Here is a 23,033-nt window from a genome sequence, read left to right as displayed (position 1 = left end):
TTGGTGGTGATTCTTGTATAATTCAAATGGAAGAATCGTTGAGTAGTAATGGCACGATGATTTAACTCACAGCTACCAATTACACAATGTGGAAGTCATTGATGAAGGACTTATTGTGTAATTATGATTATGAAGACACTATTTTGGGTGATAAAGGCAAACCAGAGGCTATGACAGATGCAGATTGGAAGAAGTTGAACAGAAAAACAGTTGGTAAAATCAGGCAATGAGTTGACAACAGTGTGTATCAGTATGTGGCTACTGAGGTTAATGCTCATAAAGTGTGGACTATTTTGAGTGAGCTGTATGAGAAGAACAACACTCAAAACAAAGCATTTCTATTTAAAAAGCTTTGCTCATTGAAATATCAAGATGGGTCTTCCATGTATGAGCATCTAAATGCTTTTCAGGGGATTCTAAATGAGTTGGCTGCGATAGGAATGAAATTTGATGATGAGCTTCATTCTATGTGTTTGATTAATTCTCTGCCTGATAGTTAGGAGACACTTGTGGTTTCAATTACCAATTTTATTCCACAAGGTAAGCTCACTTTGAAAATGATGAAAGAGAGCGTGTTGAATGAAGAGGCTAGAATAAAAGAACAGGGCTTCTCGACTCCAATTCAAGTGTTCGTGAACGAGAGAAGGGGTAGAGGTAAAAGTAAAACTCCAAATAATCACAGTGGAAGTTCAAACATGTCACGGGGAACATCCAGCTCGAGAAAAGAGATTATATGTTATCATTGTGGATAGCCAGGACACAAGAAGTATCAATGCAGATCTTTAAAACGGAACAAAAGGAGAATAAGGAAGATGGATGTAGTAAGGTTGCAGATGTGGGTGATAACGACATCGATATTGTTTACGACAATGCTAGTATCAACCTTGTTTCTCAAGATACACAATGGGTGGTAGACTCAGGTGCTTCTTATCATGTCACTAATCGTTGTGATATATTTGCTTCTTACACTAGTGGACAGTTTGGTTTAGTGACATTGGGAAACCATGTTATGTGTAAGATTATTGGAAAATGAGATGTCTGTTTGGATATTAACACTTCGTGCAAACTACTTTTGAAGAATGTTCGACATGTTCCCGATATTCGGATGAATTTGATCTCTACTGGTATTTTTGATGATGAGGGCTATCATAGTTACTTTGGTGAAGGAAAATAGACACTCACTAAGGGGTCTTTGGTGATAGATAAAGGAAAGAAAGTTGGTTCTCATTATGTGACAGAGACTAAGTCTTACGGGGGAGAAGCAAATGCAGTTAATGATTGTTCATCACAGCTTTGGCATAAGCGACTTGGTCCATTAAGTCAGAATGGCATGCGAGTTCTCTCCAAGACAATCGATTTTCAGGGCTTAAAGTCCATAGATTTGAAGACATGCACAAATTTCTTAGTTGGTAAGCAACATAGAGTTTCCTTCAAAAGTTTCTCTCCATCTAGAAAGCTCAATATCCTAGATATGGTTCACACAGATATATGTTCTATGGATTCTTTGACTTTAAGTGGTTCTCATTATTACATTACTTTTATCGATGATTGCTGAAGGAAGGTGTGGGCTTATTGCTTGAAGACTAAGGATCAATAATTAGATTACTTCAGGTTGTTTCAAGCTGGAGTGGAGAGAGAAACTGGAAAGAAATTAAAATGTGTTCGTTCGGACAATCGTGGCGAAACAGAGGACCATTTGTGGAATACTGTAAAAGTCATGGGACCAAGATTTTGAAGACTGTGCCAAAAACACCTCAACAGAATGGAGTTGTAGAGAGGATGAACAGATCTATCAATGATAGAATTTTGTGTATGTTGTCACATGCTAAGTTGCCAAAATCCTTTTGGGGAGAGGCAATGAAGACATCGGTTGATCTGATAAATCTTTCACCCTCAAGTCCTTTAGATAGCGACGTTCCAGAAAGAGTTTGGAGAGGTAAAGACGTCTCTTATGATCACTTGAGAGTTTTTAGTTCTAAAGTTGTTGTTCATGTTCCTCGAGATGAGAGAGCTAAGCTTGATAGCAAGACGAGACAATGTATCTTTATTGGGTATGGCCACGGAGAATTTGGGTACCGATGTTGGGATCCGGTTAACAAGAAACTCATTAGAAGCAGAGATGTGGTATCTTTGAAGATCAGACCATTGAAGACTTTCAGAAAAAAGAAAAGTCGAAGTCTACGGAGAAAGAATTACCCGACAATGGTATGATTCGTACACCACAATCACAGCCCAATAATGTGGAAAATGTCCAAGTTGAGGTTGATGAGACTCCTCTAGTTGATGCTGAGCCAACAAAGGAAGCTGAACAAGGTGATGATAGTTCTCTAGAGCCATCCGATGATCAACATATTAGAAGATCCAGTAGGTAGCGACAACCTTCTAATAGGTATCCTCCCAATGACTATGTGATGTTGACTGATGAGGGAGAACCAGAAACCTATCAAGAAGTATTGTCTCATTAAACAAGAACAAGTGGTCGGTGGCAATGTAAGAAAATATACATTCCTTGCAAGAGAACGAGACTTATGACTTGGTGAAACTTTCGAAAGGAAAAAAGACTTTGAAAAATAAGTGGATATTCAAGTTGAAGCATCAAGAAAATAGCTGACAACCTCGATACAAAGCAAGACTAGTTGTGAAGGGCTTTGGACAGAAAAAATGGATTGATTTTGAAGAGATCTTCTCACCGGTTGTGAAGAGGTCATCCATCAGAGTTGTGTTAGCATTGGCTGTTAGTCAAGATTTGGAAATTGAACAATTAGATGTGAAGACTGCATTTCTCCATGGTAACTTGAAGGAAGAGATTTATATGGAACAACCCGTGGGTTTCAAAGTTAAAGGTAAAGAAGATCGTGTCTGTAGGTTGAGGAAAAACTTGTATGGGCTCAAACAAGCGCCTAGCCAATGGTACAGAAAATTTTACTCATTCATGGAAGCAAATGGGTATAGTAAGACTACTTCTGATCATTGTGTTTTCATCAAGAGATACGGTATTGATGATTATGTTATTCTTGTGCTCTATGTTGATGATATGCTGATTGTTGGAAAAGATATTGCGAAAATTGAGAAGCTCAAAAGAGATTTAAACAAGTCTTTTGCGATGAAGGATTTGGGTTCAATGAAGCAGATCCTAGGCATGTAAATCACAAAAGATAGAAAGAACAGAATACTTTGGTTATCACAGGAGAAGTACATTGAGAAGATACTTGAGAGGTTTGCAACTAAAAATTGAAAACCGATTTCAGTTCCACTTGTAGGTCATTTCAAGTTGAGTTCTAAACAATGTCCTACAAGTGAAAAAGAGAAAGATGAAATGAAGAATGTACATTATGACTCCGCAATTGGTAGTCAAGTTGGTTGGCTATTAAGTGGATTCTCAGATATCTTCGAGGCTCTTCGAAAGCACGTTTATGCTTCGGAAGTGATACTCATATTTTGGAAGGCTTTATAGATTCTGATATGGAGGGTGATGTTGATTCAATAAAATTTGTATCATGTTTTTTGGTTACCTTTGCAGGCGGTGTTTTTTCGTGGTAGTCAAGGTTACAAAAGTGTGTTGCTTTTCTACTACAGAGGCTGAGTATATTGCAGGTACTGAGGCATGTAAAGAGGTGTTATGGATGAAGAAGTTCCTACAAGAGTTGGGTCAAAAGCAAGAGAAGTTCACTTTGTTTTGCGATAGTCAAATTGTCATTCATCTCTCAAAGAATTCATCTTTTCATTCGAGATCCAAACACATCGACATGAGATATCATTGAATACGTGATGTGCTTGAGGCAAAAGAGCTGAACTTGGAGAAGATTCATACAAGTGAGAATGGTGCCGATATGTTTACAAAATCCTTACCTACAGACAAGTTTAAAGATTGTCGGGAGAGATCGGGTTTATTGAAGCACGCAAAATTGCGCTGACGGGGAAGATTTATTGGGTTAGCTTATTTGGAAGTTGGGCCTGGCAAATTAATAAAGCACATTAGGGCATATTTAATTAAAGAAAAAAAAACACAGCAGTTGATTGGTTCTCTCTCCCTCTTCCTCCATTGAGCAACTCTTCCTCCATTGAAACATCAATTTCTCCATTGAAGTAGCAGGTTCTTTTTCTAATTTCTTTTATCTCTTCTCCATTTGATTAGTCATCTTTAGTGATGATGATAATGTATGTGAATGACAAGTTAGGATTAGGTTAATGGATAATTTTATTAGATTACCTCTAGGTATGTATTGAACAACATTGTATACCCATTTGATATAGTGGATGATTTAAGTGGCCGAAGTGTCCCGTGGTTTTTACCTAATTTGGGTTTTCTACGTAAAATCTTGCTGTCTTGCTCTCTGTTTCTTTGATTGTTTATTTGTTTGATGCTCAATTGAATTGGCTGCCTATTTGATTATATAGAAGGGGAAAAAAAATTGTTAGGCCTTTTTGTAGCTTGTCTATTTCTGGATTGCTAAACATGTTTTATTATTCGATTTCTCCAACAACAAGGGATCACCTAAACTTGGGACTTCCTCCTAATGGATCTCCTCTCGATGAGTCTGTTGTCATCCTCTAAGCCCTCTCACGATACACTATTTACACAACCTAATCCAACCCAGCTTACCTTAGATCATTTTCTCATTCCACTACCTTCACCAACCCAACTTACCAAAAACTCTTCCATAACCCTACTAACATCAAATGCCACACTCATATGTCAAGACCCCCAAAATAATCCCCTCCACTTCGACAATACTAGCTACTCTAGTGAGGTAATAACTATAGCCCACTTACCTTGTAATTGTCTTCACCCTGAACCCATACTTAATACCATCTCTTAAATTGTGGAGGAACCTAAGAAGTTCACATATAGATCATTGTAGTGTCCAATTGAGGATACTCATGGAACACAATTACGAGGTATCATTCTTATATCATCACTCATCTCTAATTTTGATGAATATATATCTCTAAAATGGACAATATAGCGTGCATTGAATGACAAAGACAATTACCTAGGCAAATTCTTTAAGAGAGAAAGAGAAAGTCAAAGAGTTTCAAAATCAAATTAGGCCTTCGTAGAAGAAACAATTAAGATCGATGTTGGTTCGTCGATACAAAACTAGGAGATTTATTAGCCGCAACAAACGAACGTCAACATCATCTGAGTTGAGAAAATCGACTATAATGTGATTCAAGTATGGTGGATATTCCTATCTTAAGACATGACTTACTTTTAATCTCATCCACAATTTCTTTCTTTTCAAACTCTCATCTTATGTCTACTACTTCCTCACAAAATTCTAACTCTTCACAAAGGGTTCTGATGGCTGATCCTAATTAGCCACAAGTTCCTCAATGAGTATCTTGTTAAGAAACTATCATGGTTTGAGGACTTTTTTAACAATCTATTTGTTAAAACGTCTTGTTTGAGTACATAAACCAGATCAAATAGTATTCTAGAAATTCGTACATTTGTCATTATTTTCAAATTTTTGAGTCATACCTTAGGATTTACACATCACTGTCACATCGATCTCTATTGACCAATATAGAGGTATTGCATGATTTTGGAATGATATGTCAATATATCTTTCTATTTAACTACACAATACTAGATAAACACATATGTGTCTTTTAATCATATCCCTTATCTATGGAGACTCTCTTTTGTATATGGATGCACTTGATAGAGACGTTCTTTGATAAACAGTTTCAAAAACTTCCACCAAATACTATTCACCCTGGCTATATGTGTAAAATTTTAATGACCATCTATATAACTTGGAGAAAGATAGTAGAATTGAGAGTAATAAATTTGGGAGATCTGCTTTTTAAATTATTAATCATTGTCATTTTCTAGATATTAGCTCCAGTAGGTGCAGGTACACATGGTGCAATAACGGTTCGGGTGCATACCCCCTAAGGAAAAAAAAGAAAGAATATGAATGATTGTTGAGAATTTATCCTATTTTAAACCTAAATAGATTGACCCATAATTCCATATATCTAATAATTCATATTCTAATATGTTTTAAGCTAACTTTACAAAAATTAATTAAACAAAATCAAATCAAATAGCACAAATACAATACCAATTTCAAACTAATATTTTTATTAAACAATAAACGTAAGAATTAAGTTGATAAATTTGTAAAAACATATATTAATCATAAGATTAATTAATATATTTCAAATATAAATTATATTTATTTAATTATTTGAATATATATCTTATATCATACCTCTAACATAGATTAAATGTTTTTTTTAATTTATAATGGTCTATATAAATGTTTTATTGTTCAAATTAATTCAAAAGTTCACCTCTAAACTCATTGTGTACTAAAGACATAATTCAGAAAAAGCACCCGATTATTCAAAAGTGGGCTTATATTACCAATAAATTATAATTTAAAGGAAATTATCAGAACTAGCTACCATTGCAAGAAGAAGACACAAAACTTCTTAACATGTCGATATTACTTTTCAAAATCCTAACTATTATTTTTAATTTTTTTCTAATTATGTTACCAATAATTCAATTATAGGATTAATTTATTGGAGTGACACACTATAGGTACAATGGCACAATACATACAAAATAAATGAAAATTTCAAACATAGATAAACAACTTTATTCAAATGTGTTTTCATATAAGTATTGAATTTTCTTAAAACTTTATTCAATAAACAAAATAGAAAAAAAAACAAATTAGCATAGTCATGATCTTGGTAATAATTTTTCGGATAAATGCCACATATGATAATCAAACTCCAAGAAGCGACCTGTCATGGGTGATCGCGCCAAAAAAATTATGTCCACAAAAATGTATTAAAAGTTTAAATCAAATCAAAACCATACTATTTTACAAGAATTTCTACTAATATAGTTTCTTGTTTATATATAATAGTATAATTATATGAATGGTAAAAAGGGGTTTATTAATGTTGAATAATATCAATATTGTGTTAGTTATTTAAAAAATTAATTATAATTTTAAAATAAAAAATAAAATATATGAGAGGGAAGCTATCTTAAAGTCAGATGACTTTACTTTTTGTATTCTAGTATTACCATAATATAATATAATATTTTATTTTTTGTCTTAATGTGATGTTTTTAAAATTATTTTTTTAAAAAAAATCCTTTAATTAATAATATGATTATTTCATCGTAGATAAAAGAATTAATAAAATCAAAATATTATTATATTAACTAAAAATTAAGTCAAAGAAACATACTATGTTAAAAATAATAGAGACATTTATATAGACATTTGTATGATACATTATTATCAAGAAATGAAAGATAACTAATAATTTAAACAAACAAAACAACAATTTCACAAAAATAAATCAAATTAACACGAATTCATACCAATTTCAAAACCAATTTTTTCCTGCACCAAACATACATATAAATAATATCACGATGTAATCAGGCAGTACAAAGGGTAAGGCATTGCATAGCCCCACTTATAAAGACTCTAAATTTTTCAAATTTATCAAAAACATTTAATTAATAAATATATATTATAAATCAATTAATATATTTTTATCACAATTATATTAATATTTTTATATATATTATGAATTTTTTATAAGTAGATATCTTAGTTATATATTTATTTTACATTTTGTTAAAATTATGATTAGTATTAATATATTTTAATTTTGTGACCACAAATTCTTTGTTTGAATAGTTCCTCAAATACTTGGGACACCCAATGTAATTACACCAAAATATATTTATTGTTTGAATAGTTCCTCAAATACTTGGGACACCCAATGTAATTACACCAAAATATATTTATAGAAGATTTGACATATTTATGGTTTTGATTTGTTTCTAATTTTAGGGATTAATTAATTTATGATAAATTATATACATACCATTTTGGAGTGCAAGCATATATAGGAGCTCATAAATAGTGTTCGCTTCGAAAATCTTGTGAACGGACGCGAAATTGACTATTACTTGATCGGAATCGAAGTAAGGTGTGAATATGATAGGATTAGTTTTATCGATAGAGACGGGGGTCTGACTATTGATAAAGGCTTATAAAAAACGGTTTGAAAGAAATCTTGTTAAGGATTTAATTCGCTTTCTATTCTACGCAAAACTTTGTAAACACTTGAAACAGATTCAAGGCGGAATTGTTTACTTGGGTTTGAAGCTCAAGATGAAGAATGAAAAGATGACAGAAATGAAAGAACACAGCAGTTTGTTTATGGATATTCGGAGAAATTCTCCTACGTTACCCCTTCTTTCAACCACCGGAAGGATTCACTATAATATGATTAGAATCAAATACAGTTTGCACACACTTAGCTCACTATTGAACAGAACACACTCCGTTCAATTTATAAGATGAAGAATATCACTCAGCTAATGGTGTTTTTTATTTTAGCTCTCTCTTGATTCACACACAGTACAATCAGGAAAGCAGCTTCACAGTATGAGTATTCAAAGGCTTGATTTCTCTCTCTGTAATTCAACATGCAAGATGATCGAAAGATTGTAGATTGGAAATTCAGTAGTTTGTCCGTTGTCCTTGAGATTTGATAAATACTGGGCAGAGACTAACGGTCGAATCTTTAGAATGATACGTGACACTCTTCCATTGGAAAGTCTCCATAGTACATAGCAGGTTTTGAGCACAAGGATCGTGGTCGTACAAAAATTGGTAGTGCATTGAATATTCCATCAGGGATGTACCTGCAAAACAAGTAATAGAAGGGAAATTCTCTTACGTGGCATTCGTTAGTTGGATACATATAATTGTCGTACTAATCTTCACTAGAAAGTGGAGTAGGAGTAGAGTACAGCTATAGCACGTGGGTAGACGGGTGCTAGATTCAAGCATACTACTTAAGCTTAGCATTAGACGTATTTCAATTAGACGAACTCGTCTAATGAAATCAAACATCCCCGTCTAAGAACAGAATCCATTAGACCGCCTGGTCTAATGGGATTAGACTTACGTCTAATTACAATCACTTCAGACTAATCTGAAGGAGTTAGACTTACGTCTAACTTTCAAGAACCATTAGACTGCACGTCTAACTCCACTGAGTTAGACTGCACGTCTAATTCCGGTTCTACTTCGGACTTATCTGAAAGAGTTAGACTTACGTCTAACTTTCACTAGTTAGACTTTACGTCTAATCATTCACAAACCATTAGACTGCACGTCTAACTCTACTGAGTTAGACTGCACGTCTAATTCTGGTTCTACTTCAGACTTGTCTGAAGGAGTTAGACTTATGTCTAACTTTCACAATCCAATAGACTGCATGTATAACTCCGTTGAATTAGACTGCACGTCAAATTCAAAATATATTAGACTGCACGTCTAACTCCGCTGAGTTAGACTGCACGTCTAATTCGGTATATATTAGACTGCACATCTAACTCCACTGAGTTAGACTGCACGTCTAATTCCATATACATTAAACTGTACGTCTAACTCCACTAAGTTAGATTGCACGTCTAATTCCGTATACATTAGACTGCACGTCTAACTCCACTGAGTCACGTCTAATTCCGTATACATTAGATTGCACGTCTAACTCCACTGAGTTAGACTGCACGTCTAATTCCGTATACATTAGACTGCACGTCTAACTCCACTGAGTTAGACTGCACGTCTAATTCTGTGATTTATTAGACTGCACGTCTAACTTTACGAGTTAGACTGCACGTCTAATTCCGAGATTTATTAGACTACACATCTAACTCCATGAGTTAGAGTGCACGTCTAATTCTGTGCATCTAATGCCAAATCGGTCTAATGATCCTCATTAGAGCCAAATCTCATGAAATATGATTTCAATACACTTGCATCAAAGCGCATAAATCATTTCATCATCAAAATCCCAATAATCAAACTATTTTAACACTTATTCAAAATAATTTGACCCAACAGAATATGTAGTCATCCAGTCATCTGTTTTGCAATGAATTGGCCTTGATGCTCATTAATGATTTTTTTCAGGCCCGGTAATGATTTTATCACAAGAATTGACATTGATTCTCATTATTGATTTTTTTCTTTGAGATGAGAGTTTTTTTGGAAACTTAGGATAACAATAATTGAATTTATAAGTGTGTTTTTTTAGATCGATGAGGGTTGGTAGAGTTCTTATTTTTGTAAAGTGGAGTAATAGGAAAAAAAATTAAAATTAATGTTGTAGTAAACATTAATTATTTATAATTTTTTTTGGAGAGTTTTTCATTAAAAAATATAATCAAATCATTTATATTTCAACCATTAGTTAATTTATTAATTAAAAAATTATATTATATCTTTTATTTTATTTTACTTTACTTTTATAAAATTAAATTTTTAAATAAAAAAAATAATAATTTCTGCCAATGCCAAAGGAAGGTTTTTGCTTCAAAATATACCTACAACTTTTTAAACCACTAAATTTTAATTTATAACTCATATTCCCAATGAATGAGTATTCATATAGAACAATATAAGAAGGAAAATGAACAAAACATCCAAACATATAGATACAAATTTTCAATACCCAAATGTAGAATGACAGAATGAAAGGTAATCATGAGAACATATAAAATTTTTAAACTTAGATAAATAAATAAATAAATTGTAGAGTTTGCTTATTGAATGAAGCAAAAATATTGAAAATTCGAAAAAAATAAAAAAATTACCATTCAAGAATGGTAATAAATATTTGTCAAATTACCATAGTTAATAGTTTAGGGATTATCAAAAGTAATTACGAATTAGGGCCAGGTGGCATGGTTGGGGGCAGATCTTTGATACCTCAGCAATAATTCCCTGGCAAATTCTTCTCCAACGCCGCCCACCGGAGCTCCGGCGAAAGTGTTATCATTGAATTGCTGCAGATTTGCTGCCCATGAATTGGCCTGCTGATGAGATGATCCATTATTTGGATCAAACTCATAGAGAGGTACTGACATGTCATAGGTGCCAGCGTCAGCAAAAGGGAAGTCCGACATGGACAGAGAAAATGGCGGTTGTTGCTGAGGTGGCGGCTGCCTGGCTACATGGACTTGAAAGCACGAAATCTCCGATTGTAGATTGATCACCTACATATAAAATTCATGTCCACAAAAATGTACTAAAAAATTAAAAACTAATATCATTGCTTGTTAAAATTAAATTTAAAAAAAAATGAATTAAATGAAGAGACAAAATAATAGTACATAAAATATATCCATATAAAATTGTGTTAATGTACAAATAACTATAATATCATTAGTTTATTTTAAAAAATAAACCATAATTTTTAAAATTAAAATAAGATATATTTTAGAAGAATATGACTTCACTTAAAATTTATATTATAATCTAAAATAATATATATTTTATTTTGTCGTGACGTGAATTTTAATATTTGAAATAGTTCTTTTGTGAAAAGTTTTTTTAGTTAATAATATATTTATAAAAGTGACGTATATAAGATAAAATAATCAAATAAAATCAAAATATTATAATATTAGCAAAAAGATACGTTAAAGAAATATATAACCTTAAAGATAGCAAACCATTATCCTAGACAGTTCTAATAATGGTATAACAATGATAAGAACTTAAATAATTTAAATTAGATTTTACAAAATTATTAAGAAAATCAATTATTTCATAAGACCAAATTTACATATAACATCACCATATAATTACACCATAATTTACTTTTATAGAAGATTTGAACTAATTATTGTTCTAATTTGTTTCTAATGACATTATTAATTAATTCATGTTAAACCATATTAGGGTTGATATCTAAATACATAAGTACCTGATTTTGGAGATCACGGATCTCAGACATGCAACCATAAATAGGATCTCGGAGACGAGCATGAGCCTCGTAGTTTAAAGTAAAAACGGTGTCGGGTCGTTTGTGGATTGGGACATTGGTTAAAATATTTGTAACGTTGCTCGCTCCGAAAATCTTATGAACAGCCGCAAAATTGACGGTTCCTTCACCGGAATTAAAGTAAGGTGCGAATATGCAGTCCTCGAGGCATTTCTTCCGCAAGAATTTACAGGCTCCGCATGCCCTGATTCTGGTGTGAGAATTGGCCTTGATGCTCATTGTTTATTTTTTTCCTTGAGAAGTTAGAGGTTTTTTTTTGGTGTAAACTCTTAGGATGAATATTGATTGAACTTATATATGGGTTTTTTTAGATTGGTGAGGGTTGATAGAGTTCTTTTTATTGTAGAGTGGAGTGATAGAAAAAGAAAATAGAGTTTAATGGTTGTAATTAAATATTAATTATTTGTAATGTTTTAAGATTTTTTTATAAAAATATTATCACATCATCTATATTTCAACCATTAGTTAATTTATTAATTACAAAATATTATAATATCTTTTATTTAGTTTTATAAAGTTAAAATTTAAAATAAAAATTATTTTAATAATTTAATTCTAAACAAGTTTAAAAAATTCAATTTTCACGAAAATAAAGAAAAACAAAAATAGCTAAACAAAAAACATCGATCAACTCTTAAGCTTCCTCTAGAGATGAAATCGAAAACTTGGATCACAACTCTCGTCACGAAGATTAAACTAAAGATCATACACGCAAAAGAACTTCACTAACAAAAACTCAATTATTTTTACTCTCGATCCATGCACTACCCACTTGTATCTTGCCGCTTTGAAACTCATTTAGTCAAAATTACTATCAAATTTCTTTTAATAATTAAAAAAAAAAAAGTAGAAAACAAGTTGTTATAAATATTGTTACAAAATATATACAATCATCTTTGAGTTTGAAAAAATATATATTTTTGCTTTATAATGTTTTTTTTATAAAATCAAATGAATGCTTGCTTGGAATTTGTTAATTATGTTGGCATAATACTGACTCATAATTGTACATTTTTTTATAATAAAATAAAATAAATCTTTTATAAATAAAAATAAAAAGGTGTAAAGTTGTGTTTCATAATCTTCTCATATTGCTATCAAAATTTATTTTAAAGAAAAAAATAGATAAAATGATGTTTAAGAAAAAGTAATCACATATGAAGTTAACGGAAAGAGAAGCTGTACAAAAATCGTGAAAAAGACTGGTTGGTATAATTGAATAAAAAATCAATTTATATCAAATTATATGTTTTCAAGTTCTAATTGGGTGGATAACACATTTGGATTGTTTGAATTTATTTGAATTCAAACAATCCATTTATATCAAATTATATCAAATTATATAATTGAATAAACAAAAATCGTGAAAAAGACTGGTTGGTATAATTGAATAAAAAATCAATTTATATCAAATTATATGTTTTCAAGTTCTAATTGGGTGGATAACACATTTGGACAATCCATTTATATCAAATTATATCAAATTATATAATTGAATAAACAAAAATCGTGAAAAAGACTGGTTGGTATAATTGAATAAAAAATCAATTTATATCAAATTATATTTTTTTCAAGTTCTAATTGGGTGGATAACACATTTGGACAATCCATTTGTGTCAAATTATATCAAATTATATAATTGAATAAACAAAAATCGTGAAAAAGACTGGTTGGTATAATTGAATAAAAAATCAATTTATATCAAATTATATGTTTTCAAGTTTTAATTGGGTGGATAACACATTTGGATTGTTTGAATTCATTTGAATGCTTATGGGTCACCCACGAATTATTCAAAAGTCATTGTTCTAATTTACCAATGAATGAGCATTGGTGAACCTAGGGCTCTCCAAAGTTAAGGATGGAATTTACCATTGCCAAAGGAAGGAACAAATTATATAGATACAACTTTTAAAAACACTAAGTTTTAATTTATAAATGGCATAGAAGAATTAAAATATATGAAATTTCCAAAATTTAGATAACTAATAAATAAAGGATAGAATTTTCTTAGTAGGGTTATTCAATAAACAAAGTACGAAAAAGTAAAAAGTGATTCAATTAGTGCCAGGTGGCATGCTTGGCAGATCTTTTCCTTCACGTTGATTCCTAATCAGTGACTCCCCAGCAAACTCTTCCCCACCGCCCTCTACCGGAGCTCCGGTGAATGGGTTCTGTTCTGCTGCTGATGAGATGATCCAATATTAGGATCAAACTCAAAGAGAGGTGCCATGTCATAGGTGGCGCCGCCAACCAATGGGTAGTCTGACATGGACAGAGAAGACTGTGGCTGTTGCTGAGGTGGCTGTTGAGGTGGCGGTTGCCTGGCTACTTGGGCTTGCAACCACGCATTCTCTCGTTAAGATTGATCACCTATATACATATAAGATCATTAACAAGATTAAAAAATTAAAATTTTAAATAAAATAAAAAGCATATCAATTAACAAGAATTTCTACCTAATATCATTGCTTGTTAAAATTAAAATTTTCAATAAAATGAATTAAGAGAATAAACAAGATATATAATAATAATAATAATAATAATAATAATAATAATAATATATAAGATAAGTTATATTATCATTGCTAAATTTGGATATTACCTTAATCTAATATAATATTTGATTATTTGTCGTGACGTCAATTTTTATTTTTGAAACGTTTATTTTGTGAAAACTTTTCTTTTATTAATAATGTATTTATGAAAGTGACGTCTATGAGATAAACAAATCATATAAAATCAATATATTATAATATTAACTAAAAGTTAAGTCAAAATCACAAATAAGGTAGATATATACCCTTCACAGCGTTAATAGCGTTAATGACGTTGATAAGAAAATAAGTAATCTAAATTAATTTTTACAAAGTTATTAAGCAAATCAATTATTTCATAAGACCAAACATACATATAAGGTCACCATATAATTACACCCAATTGTTTTTAGAAGATTTGACCTAACTATTGTTCTGATTTGTTTATAAATTGATGCGATTAATTAACTCATGTTAAATCATGTTACTATTGATATTTAAATACATAAGTACCTGATTCTGGAGACCAAAGATTTGAGATACACAACCATAAATAGGATCTTGGAGACGAGAATGAGCTTCATAATTTAAAGTCCTAACTGCCTCGGGCTGTCTGTCGATCGGAATATTTGTTAGAAGTTTTGTAACGTTGCTTGCTCCAAATTTCTTATGAATCGACGCGAAATTGGCGGTTCCTTGATCAGAATCAAAGTAAGGTGCGAATATGCAATTGTTGAGACATTTCTTTTGTAAGTATCTACAAGCTCCGCATGGTCTGATAATGATTCTGGCGCTGGAATTGGTCTCGGTGCTCATTGTTTATTTTTTCCTAAGAGAAGTTGGAGTTTTTTTGGGGTAAAAACTTAGGATGAATAATGATTATCTTATATGTGTGTATTTTTTATATGGTTGAGGGTTGGTAGATTTCTTTTTCTTGTAAAGTGAAGGGATAGAAAAATAAAATTAAGTCATTGGTTGTAATTAAATACTATTTATCTCTGATATTTTAGAATTTTATCATAAAAAAATATTATCAAATTAGTATTCTAACATCTTTTATTTTATTTTTATAAATTTTAGATTTAAAAAATATATATATTTTTTAATATTTATTTCAAATAATTATTTCAAAAAGTTTTTCAACAAAATAAAACAAAAACAAAAACAACAACAAAAATGGAAAACAAAAAACTTTTTCTATAGATGAAATCAAAAACTCTAACCACAACTTGGTTGTTGTCACTGACATTAAACTAAAGATCATGCACAAAATAAGCCTCACTAACAAAAAAAAAGTCAAATTATTTTTACTCTTGATCTATGCACTAACCACTTATATCTTGTCGCTTTAGAACGGGTATACACTAAAATTTGATTTACTCAGTCTCAATGAGGTCATGAGTTCGAACTCGTGAGAAGAGAAGATAATTAACTCGGGGAGATTCCAAAAGAGTTGCGGAACCCAACGTTTAAAAAAAATAATTTATCAAACTTTTAGAAAATTCTCAAATAATTCCGAGTCCTTAAAATAATTTTCCAAATATTATAAGACTCGAAAAGGGGTTTAAAATAAATTAAATAATTATTTATGAAATATGTTATATTCATTTATCTCAAAATAATTAATTCAAAGTATTAGTGGAAAAAGAGGTATCAGTAAGGGCAAAAATCGTTACTAAAAGTATCAAAGGCAGTTACTGAAACATATCTGTAATGGCAAATAAAACCGTTACCATTCGTTACAAAAACGTACATTACCGAAACTTCTCAGGCATCAGTAATGGCTTTCGAAAGCCGTTACTGATAGTCATTGGACAACAGTAACAGTTCTAGTAGACTTAAAACCGTTATTGAAAGGCTGTCAACATCAGTAACGGTTCTTGAATGTTGTTACTAAAAATAATCGGACAACAGTAACGGTTTTAGCCGCGTAAAACCGTTACTAAAAATCTGTCAACATCTGTAACGGTTTTCAAAAGCCGTTACCGATGCCTGTGAAGTTTCAGTGACGGTTTCTTATTTGTTAAACCATTATAGATAAACTTATAGTAACGATTTTTAATTCATAAAACCGTTACTAAACAATAATCGTTTTTTCCCCATATTTGTACCTATATAACAATCATCAATAACCAAAAACCACAATCATCAATAATCAAAAACTAAAAACCACAATCATCAATAACCAAAAACCAAAAACCACAATCATCAATAACCAAAAACCACAATCATTAATTCAAAACAACAATCATCCACAAACTACAATCCATCCACAAACTACAATCATATCATAAATCCACAAAAACCATTAATTAACGTAGTTCAAATAACATACATTTCAAAAACTATATAAACCTTCAACTAGCCAGAATTCAAGTGGGAGGGGCATCATCACTAGTCGTAGGGGCATCATCTCTAGTGGGAGGGGCAGGTGGACGTGGAGGGAGAGCACCGGGAATCATGGATAATAAGAAGTTCATCGTCTCCCTCATCTCAAGCATCTCATCCCGCATTATATCACGCTCTTCAAATGATTGTTGTATCTTCCTTTGTGTTTCTTCACGTTCCATTTGACGCTGCCTTTGTGCTTCTTCACGCTCCATTTGACGCTCAAGTAATGCTTCCTCGCGCTCTCTCCGTGACTGAATTTTCTCTGCTTCACGCTTCTCTCGCATTCTCTACATCTCCTTAAGATCAAGGTTCCCGATAGAGTTAAGTAATTGCAAAGGATCTTCTGAATGCTCCTCGGTCCTCTATACAAGGTCGTTTAGCGCGCTGCTAAAACCCTTATCTTGTATTCTTTTAGGTTTCATGCTGTAAATATTGAATGTAATGTTTATAAGAAAAATATACAAGTAACCCTTAATAGAAATAATTCAACCTTAATTAGAGTAACGAGGATTTATTGGTGTCACAATTTTCCAACATTCAAATAAACCAACAATCCATCAATAATCCAACATACAAATAATCTAACTTAATCTACCAATCCAATAATCTAACATTCAAATAATTTACCTAAATCTAACATCAAATAATCTAACTTAGAATTCAATATTATCTAACCTAACATACAAATTATGCACTAACATAACATGAATAATCTACTAATCTAACAATGCTATAATACAATAATATACTAATCTAACAATCAAACATTGATTGTAAATAAGAACTAACCTGGATTTGAAAGGGCAAACTGTTGGGTAAAATTATTTTGGCTGAGTGTTGAAATAATTTAACCATTGAGATTTTGATGATGAAATGACTTATATGTTTTGATTCAAGTGTATTGAAACAATATTTCATAAGACTTGGCTTTAATGAGGGCCATTAGTCCGATTTTGGCATTAGATGCATATAATTAGACATACAGTGTAACTCATCGGAGTTAGACGTGTAGTCTAATGAATGCATAGAATTAGACGTACAGTCTAACTCATCGAAGTTAGACGTGAGGTCTAATGAATGCATAGAATTAGACGTAGAGTCTAACTCATCGGAGTTAGACGTGTAGTATAATGAATGCATAGAATTAGACGTACAATCTAACTCATCGGAGTTAGACGTGTAGTCTAATGAATATATAGAATTAGACGTAAGTCTAATATACACGGAATTAGACATAAGTCTAATGTGTTCGAAATTAGACGTACAGTCCAACTCATCGGAATTAGACGTGTAGTCTAATAGACTTGTAATTAGACGAATGGTCTAATAGATATTCGAAATTAGACGTGTAGTCTAATGAATGAACGGAATTAGACGTACACTCTAACTCATCAAAGTTAGACGTGTAGTCTAATATATTTGCAATTAGACGGATAGTGTAATTTTGCGGAATTAGACGTGTAGTCTAATTCAGTGGAGTTAGACGTGCAGTCTAATAGAAAGTGAAAGTTAGACGTGAGTCTAACTCCTTCAGATTAGTCTGAGGTAGAACCGGAATTAGACGTACAGTCTAACTCAGTGGGGTTAGACGTGCAGTCTAATGGTTATTGGATAATTAGACGTATAGTATAAATAGTGAAAGTTAGACGTAAGTCTAACTCATTCAGATTAGTCTGAGGTAGAACCAGAATTAGACGTGCAGTCTAACTCAGTGGAGTTAGAAGTGCAGTCTAATGGTTATTGGATAATTAGACGTATAGTCTAATTAGTGAAAGTTACACGTAAGTCTAACTCCTTCAGATTAGTCTGAGGTAGAACCAGAATTAGACGTGCAATCTAACTTAGTGAAGTTAGACGTGCACTCTAATGGTTATTGTAATTAGACGTGTAGTCTAATTCTATTAGACTAGGCGGTCTAATATACTCGGTTATTAAAATGTGATATTTGATTTCACTAGACTGATTTTCACAATCCGTCTAACTGAAATACGTCTAATGCTCAGTTTAAGCTATATGCTTGAAGTTAGCATCTCACCTACCCACGTGTTATAGCTATACCCTACTCCTGCTCCACTTTCTAGTGAAGATTAGTACAACAGCTATATGCAACCAACCAAGGAATGCCACGTAAGAAAATTTTCCTCACATTACTTGTTTTACAGGTACATCCCTAATAGAATATTCGGCGCACTACCAGTGATGTACGGCCACGATCCTTGTGCTCAGAACCTACTGTGTACAATGGAGGCTTTCCAATGGAAGAGTGCCACGTATAAAATCTAAAGGACAACGGACAATCTGCCTTACGAATTTTCCGATCTTGATCATCTTGCTTATTGAATTCAAGCCTTTTGATACTCATACTTTGAAGCTGCTTTCTAATTGTACTGTGTGTGAATCAAGAGAGAGCTAAAATCAAAACACTTTTAGCTGAGTGATATTCTTCATCTTGTAATTGAACATAAAGTGTTCTGTTCAATAGTGAGCTAAGTGTGTGTAAACTGTATTTGATTCGAATCATATTATAGTGAATCCTTCCGGTGGTTAGAAGAAGGGGTGACGTAGGTGAGTTTCTCCGAACATCCATAAACAAATTGCTGTATTTTTTCATTTCTTTCATCTTTTCATATTTCATCTTGTGCTTCAAACCCAAGTAAACAATTCCGCCTTGAATCTGTTTCAAGTGTTTACAAGTGTTTGCGTAGAATAGAAAGAGAATTAAATCCCTAAAAAGATTTCTTTCAAACCATTTTTCATAAGCCTTCATCCTTAGCCAAACCCCCATCTCTATCGATAAAGTCGATCCTATCAATTGGTATCAGAACCCTATTTCTATTCTCAAGCTTTTCTTGAAATATGTCGACCATATCCAAAGATGCTAGTGCTACAGCCATTCAACCTTTCTCTCGAGAAAACTACATTGTTTGGAAGAAAAGAGTTCATTCTCATCTCTCTTCTCTTCATGATGACATGTGGAGCGTTGTCACAGAAGGTCCTATCAAGATTGATAAGGAGAAGGCTGACTGGACCGCTGATGAAAAGAGGCAGAACAACCTCAATAACATGGCTCTTGATGTTCTGTGTAGATCTCTCGATGACAACATGTTTAACTACATCATCGAATGCGATACTGCCAAAGAGGTCTGGGACAGACTCACTCAACTATGCGAGGGCAACGAGCAAACCCAGGAAAACAAGATCATGGTTTCCACTCAACAGTTCGACAGCTTCAAGATGCGTCCCGGTGAAACAATGAACGATTTCGACACTAGATTCAGCAAGATCGTCTCCTCTCTGTCTATCCTAGGCAAGACCTATAGCAACCGGGAGCTTGCTATCAAGGTCATGCGTGCTCTTTCAAGGGAATGGGACATAAAGACAATGGCGATGAGAGAATCCAAAGATCTTAACAAGATCTCTCTATTTGATCTCTTTGCTGATCTCAAGGCCCATGAGTTCGAGCTGAACTGTAGGATGGAAGAAGATCAACCCACGTCCGTTATCATTGTCAAGGCGCTGGTGACTGCTAAAGAACGTCCAACTGATCCGGATGTGAAGATGGCAGCTCAGCAGCTGAGCAGCGATGCCATGTCTCTCTTTGTGAAGAAGTTTGACGACTTCATGAAGAAGAGCAACTCTAACTCAAACTCTTCAAATTCTAATGACAATAAAAAATCTAAAGCTAATGTTACTAATTTTAACTATGGTATTAAAGGTCATTATGCATCGGAATGACGGAAGCCAAATCGTGAAGATGCCAAGGATAATGGAAAAGAGCTGAAGGCTCTTATGGCAGGTGACGGGAAGAACAGAGGAAGCAGCCATGGTTCTTATTTTTCATTCAGTGAAAGTGATAAAGAAGAGGTGGCATGCTTCATGGCAAGAGAAGATGAAGAAAGAACTCAGGAGACTGAGGTATTTGACTTCTCTTTCGAAAGGTTTTCAAGGGAACAACTGGTAGCTGCACTAGATGACATGGTCATCGAGTACAGAAAGCTAGCAGGATCCCTAAATGAAACTAAATTTTCATCAGATGTAAATAAACCAAATCTGTCTAAAGTTGAAGAGTCAAATATTTTTGAAAAGAAGATTGAAGAGATCTCATTTGAGAATGAGATGCTCAAGGAACATATTCAAACTCTTTCATCTGAAAACAAAAGGTTAAACTATGTTGTCTGTGCATGGACAAGGTCTGGAGATGCTGTCAAATATCAGATCAGCATGTCAAAATCTGTTGGATCTAGATCCGGATTGGGATTTGATAGCAATGACCCTAACCTGTCATGCAAAAATTCAAAATCATATGACAAACTTAAGCCAATAAGTTTTGTCAAAGGAAGTGTGACTGACATTGAATCTAAAACCTGACTCTAAGTCAAGGAGTTTTAAAAGAAAATCTTCATCAAAAGTTAAAGAATCAATGGCTAGCAGGAAGTCATCTGCTAAGTCAAAATCTTATGCATTAATCACAACACAAAATGGGAAATCCATCAGAATAATTCAAATATGGGTTCCTAATGGACTAATTAATCGAGGACCCAATTGAGTATGGGTACCAAAATGTGTAAATAATTTCTTTTGTAGGTGATGCAGGAAGGAAACTAGAAAAATAATCTTTTGAGTGGATTTTCCATCGGTGTACACTTTCGATCAACCGGAGGTGGTGGAGATGTTCCGAACCCTAGAATATTCTGGGTTAAGGAAGTATCTTGGCGGTCCGTTCATATTCTATGAAAAAGAAGATCGCGAGTTCTTCATAACGACAAGTATGGTGGGTGAATCCATCGTAGCAACCGTCAACGGCATGGATTTTTCCTTCGATGAAGCAGTTTATGCGGAGTTCTTTGAACTTCCAACGGAAGGGCACTCGTTAAACTTGATCCTTTCACAAGAAATCATGGAGGAGATTAAGAGAACCTTTTCTGCCGATGGTTCGATAATCCATGTTAATGGACTCAAGAAGGCATTTAAACCGCATTTCATTCTGCTGAACGGCGTGGTGGCAAAGGTGCTACAAGGGAAATCTAGCTCTTTCCATCTATATAGTCAAGACCGTTTTGACTATATGTGTGCTATTTCAAAAGGAATCCAGGTAAACTGGGCTCATACCCTTTTCCAGAACTTGTGCTTTTCGATCTGTCAAACGAACAATGAAAGCATAACGTTTGCGGCTCAACTGAGTCATTTGTTGAAGCATTTAGGGGTTCATGTCGGTGAACCTGTGCAGATCAACTCTCCAAGAGTATATACTGCCCTTACAGTGGCTAACACACTAATGATGATGAAAAACAATCTTGAATCTGCATTTGGTGCATCTAGTTACCAAACTGGTGGAAAACCCTCTACCCGATCCAAGCAACTGTCTGCTTCTGTGATGTCAACAGGGGCAAAGAGGTCAAAAACGGTGAATGAATCGGAGGCGAGTTCCTCCAGTTTGAAGAGTTCAAACAAGAAGGACTCTGAATCTGTCAATTCAAAGTTAAGGAAAGGTCCAAGCGTACTTGTTGCAACTTCGATGTCCTCGCTATCTACTCCCTCAACCTTATTGAGGAAGCCTTCGAGATCATGTGTCTCAAAGGAGAAGAAGACAAAGGCTCCCTGCGCGTCTAAATCTTTAAAGGTAACCTCCTCTAAATCTTTGGTCGTTGTGCCTAAGTTTGATGTTCCCGTAGTGGAACGAGCTGAATCTGTATTCTCTCCCTTAAGGGAATCTACTGAAGGGCCTGCTTTTGAGTCAGCTGGTCCAAATGTTGAAAATGTTGACAGGAATGTGTTTCCTGTTGTTCCAACTGATCTAGTAGTCGCCGGTGTTATAGAGTCATCTCAATCAGAACAAGGTGATGTTTTTACCCTTGTGGCTGGTGAACCCACTGTTCCTGCTCCTAAAGATTCATTGGTAGCTGGGAAAGTTATTCGTGAGGAGCTCCCTGCTGAGCTCTGTAAGAAACCCCAATCTGCGTTTGAACTGATGCGTTCCAAAAGACAGACAAGTGGAATAGTGTTCGGTGAACCCAGAACTGCTCCAAAACCCGTAGAGGTTGTTGGAAAATGCAAAAAGATTGCGATTCCAGTTCCTGAAAAAGTATCGGAGGCAACAGGGATTGTTGATCTCATTTTAGATCAAGTTAAAGTCATTATGGCTGAGAAACTGGAGATTTTTGAATCATGGTCCCTAGAGAGACTGTCATCCAAGTACAACAATTCTCTAACGAATTTTTCAATAACGAAAGAATGGAGGAAGCGGGTAGA

The 23,033-nt window shown here is 33.4% G+C and overlaps 2 protein-coding genes across 2 annotated transcripts; both read right to left on the bottom strand.

Annotated features, from left to right (window-relative positions):
- Positions 1 to 4,609: 4,609 nt before the first annotated feature.
- On the bottom strand, positions 4,610 to 12,075 carry LOC124943478 (LOB domain-containing protein 30-like). Its single transcript, XM_047483976.1, has 4 exons — positions 11,779 to 12,075; positions 10,779 to 11,065; positions 4,774 to 4,833; positions 4,610 to 4,667 (listed from the first exon to the last, which is right to left on the bottom strand). The coding sequence occupies exons 1-4, from the start codon at positions 12,073 to 12,075 to the stop codon at positions 4,610 to 4,612; spliced, it is 702 nt and encodes a 233-aa protein (XP_047339932.1).
- A 1,930-nt stretch (positions 12,076 to 14,005) lies between these two features.
- On the bottom strand, positions 14,006 to 15,209 carry LOC124943477 (LOB domain-containing protein 30-like). The gene is made up of 2 exons (XM_047483975.1): positions 14,907 to 15,209; positions 14,006 to 14,209 (listed from the first exon to the last, which is right to left on the bottom strand). The coding sequence occupies exons 1-2, from the start codon at positions 15,207 to 15,209 to the stop codon at positions 14,006 to 14,008; spliced, it is 507 nt and encodes a 168-aa protein (XP_047339931.1).
- Between the last annotated feature and the right edge of the window lie 7,824 nt (positions 15,210 to 23,033).

This window comes from Impatiens glandulifera, chromosome 6, assembly GCF_907164915.1.
Source record: "Impatiens glandulifera chromosome 6, dImpGla2.1, whole genome shotgun sequence".
NCBI lineage: Eukaryota > Viridiplantae > Streptophyta > Magnoliopsida > Ericales > Balsaminaceae > Impatiens > Impatiens glandulifera.
Note: the sequence above shows the minus strand (reverse complement) of the source record. Positions and strands in the feature narration are given on the sequence as shown.

What these genes read in the sequence shown, in the direction of transcription:
- LOC124943477 (XM_047483975.1), bottom strand. Translation starts at nt 15,209, where the DNA reads ATGAGCACCGAGACCAATTCCAGCGCCAGAATCATTATCAGACCATGC. An exon ending in TCTTTGGTCTCCAGAATCAG is followed by an intron (nt 14,210 to 14,906) that starts GTACTTATGTAT and finishes TCTTAACGAGAG; the next exon opens with AATGCGTGGTTGCAAGCCCA.
- LOC124943478 (XM_047483976.1), bottom strand. Translation starts at nt 12,075, where the DNA reads ATGAGCATCAAGGCCAATTCTCACACCAGAATCAGGGCATGCGGAGCC. An exon ending in TCCGTGATCTCCAAAATCAG is followed by an intron (nt 11,066 to 11,778) that starts GTACTTATGTAT and finishes TTTTATATGTAG; the next exon opens with GTGATCAATCTACAATCGGA. An exon ending in AGGGTGAAGACAATTACAAG is followed by an intron (nt 4,668 to 4,773) that starts GTAAGTGGGCTA and finishes TGATGTTAGTAG; the next exon opens with GGTTATGGAAGAGTTTTTGG.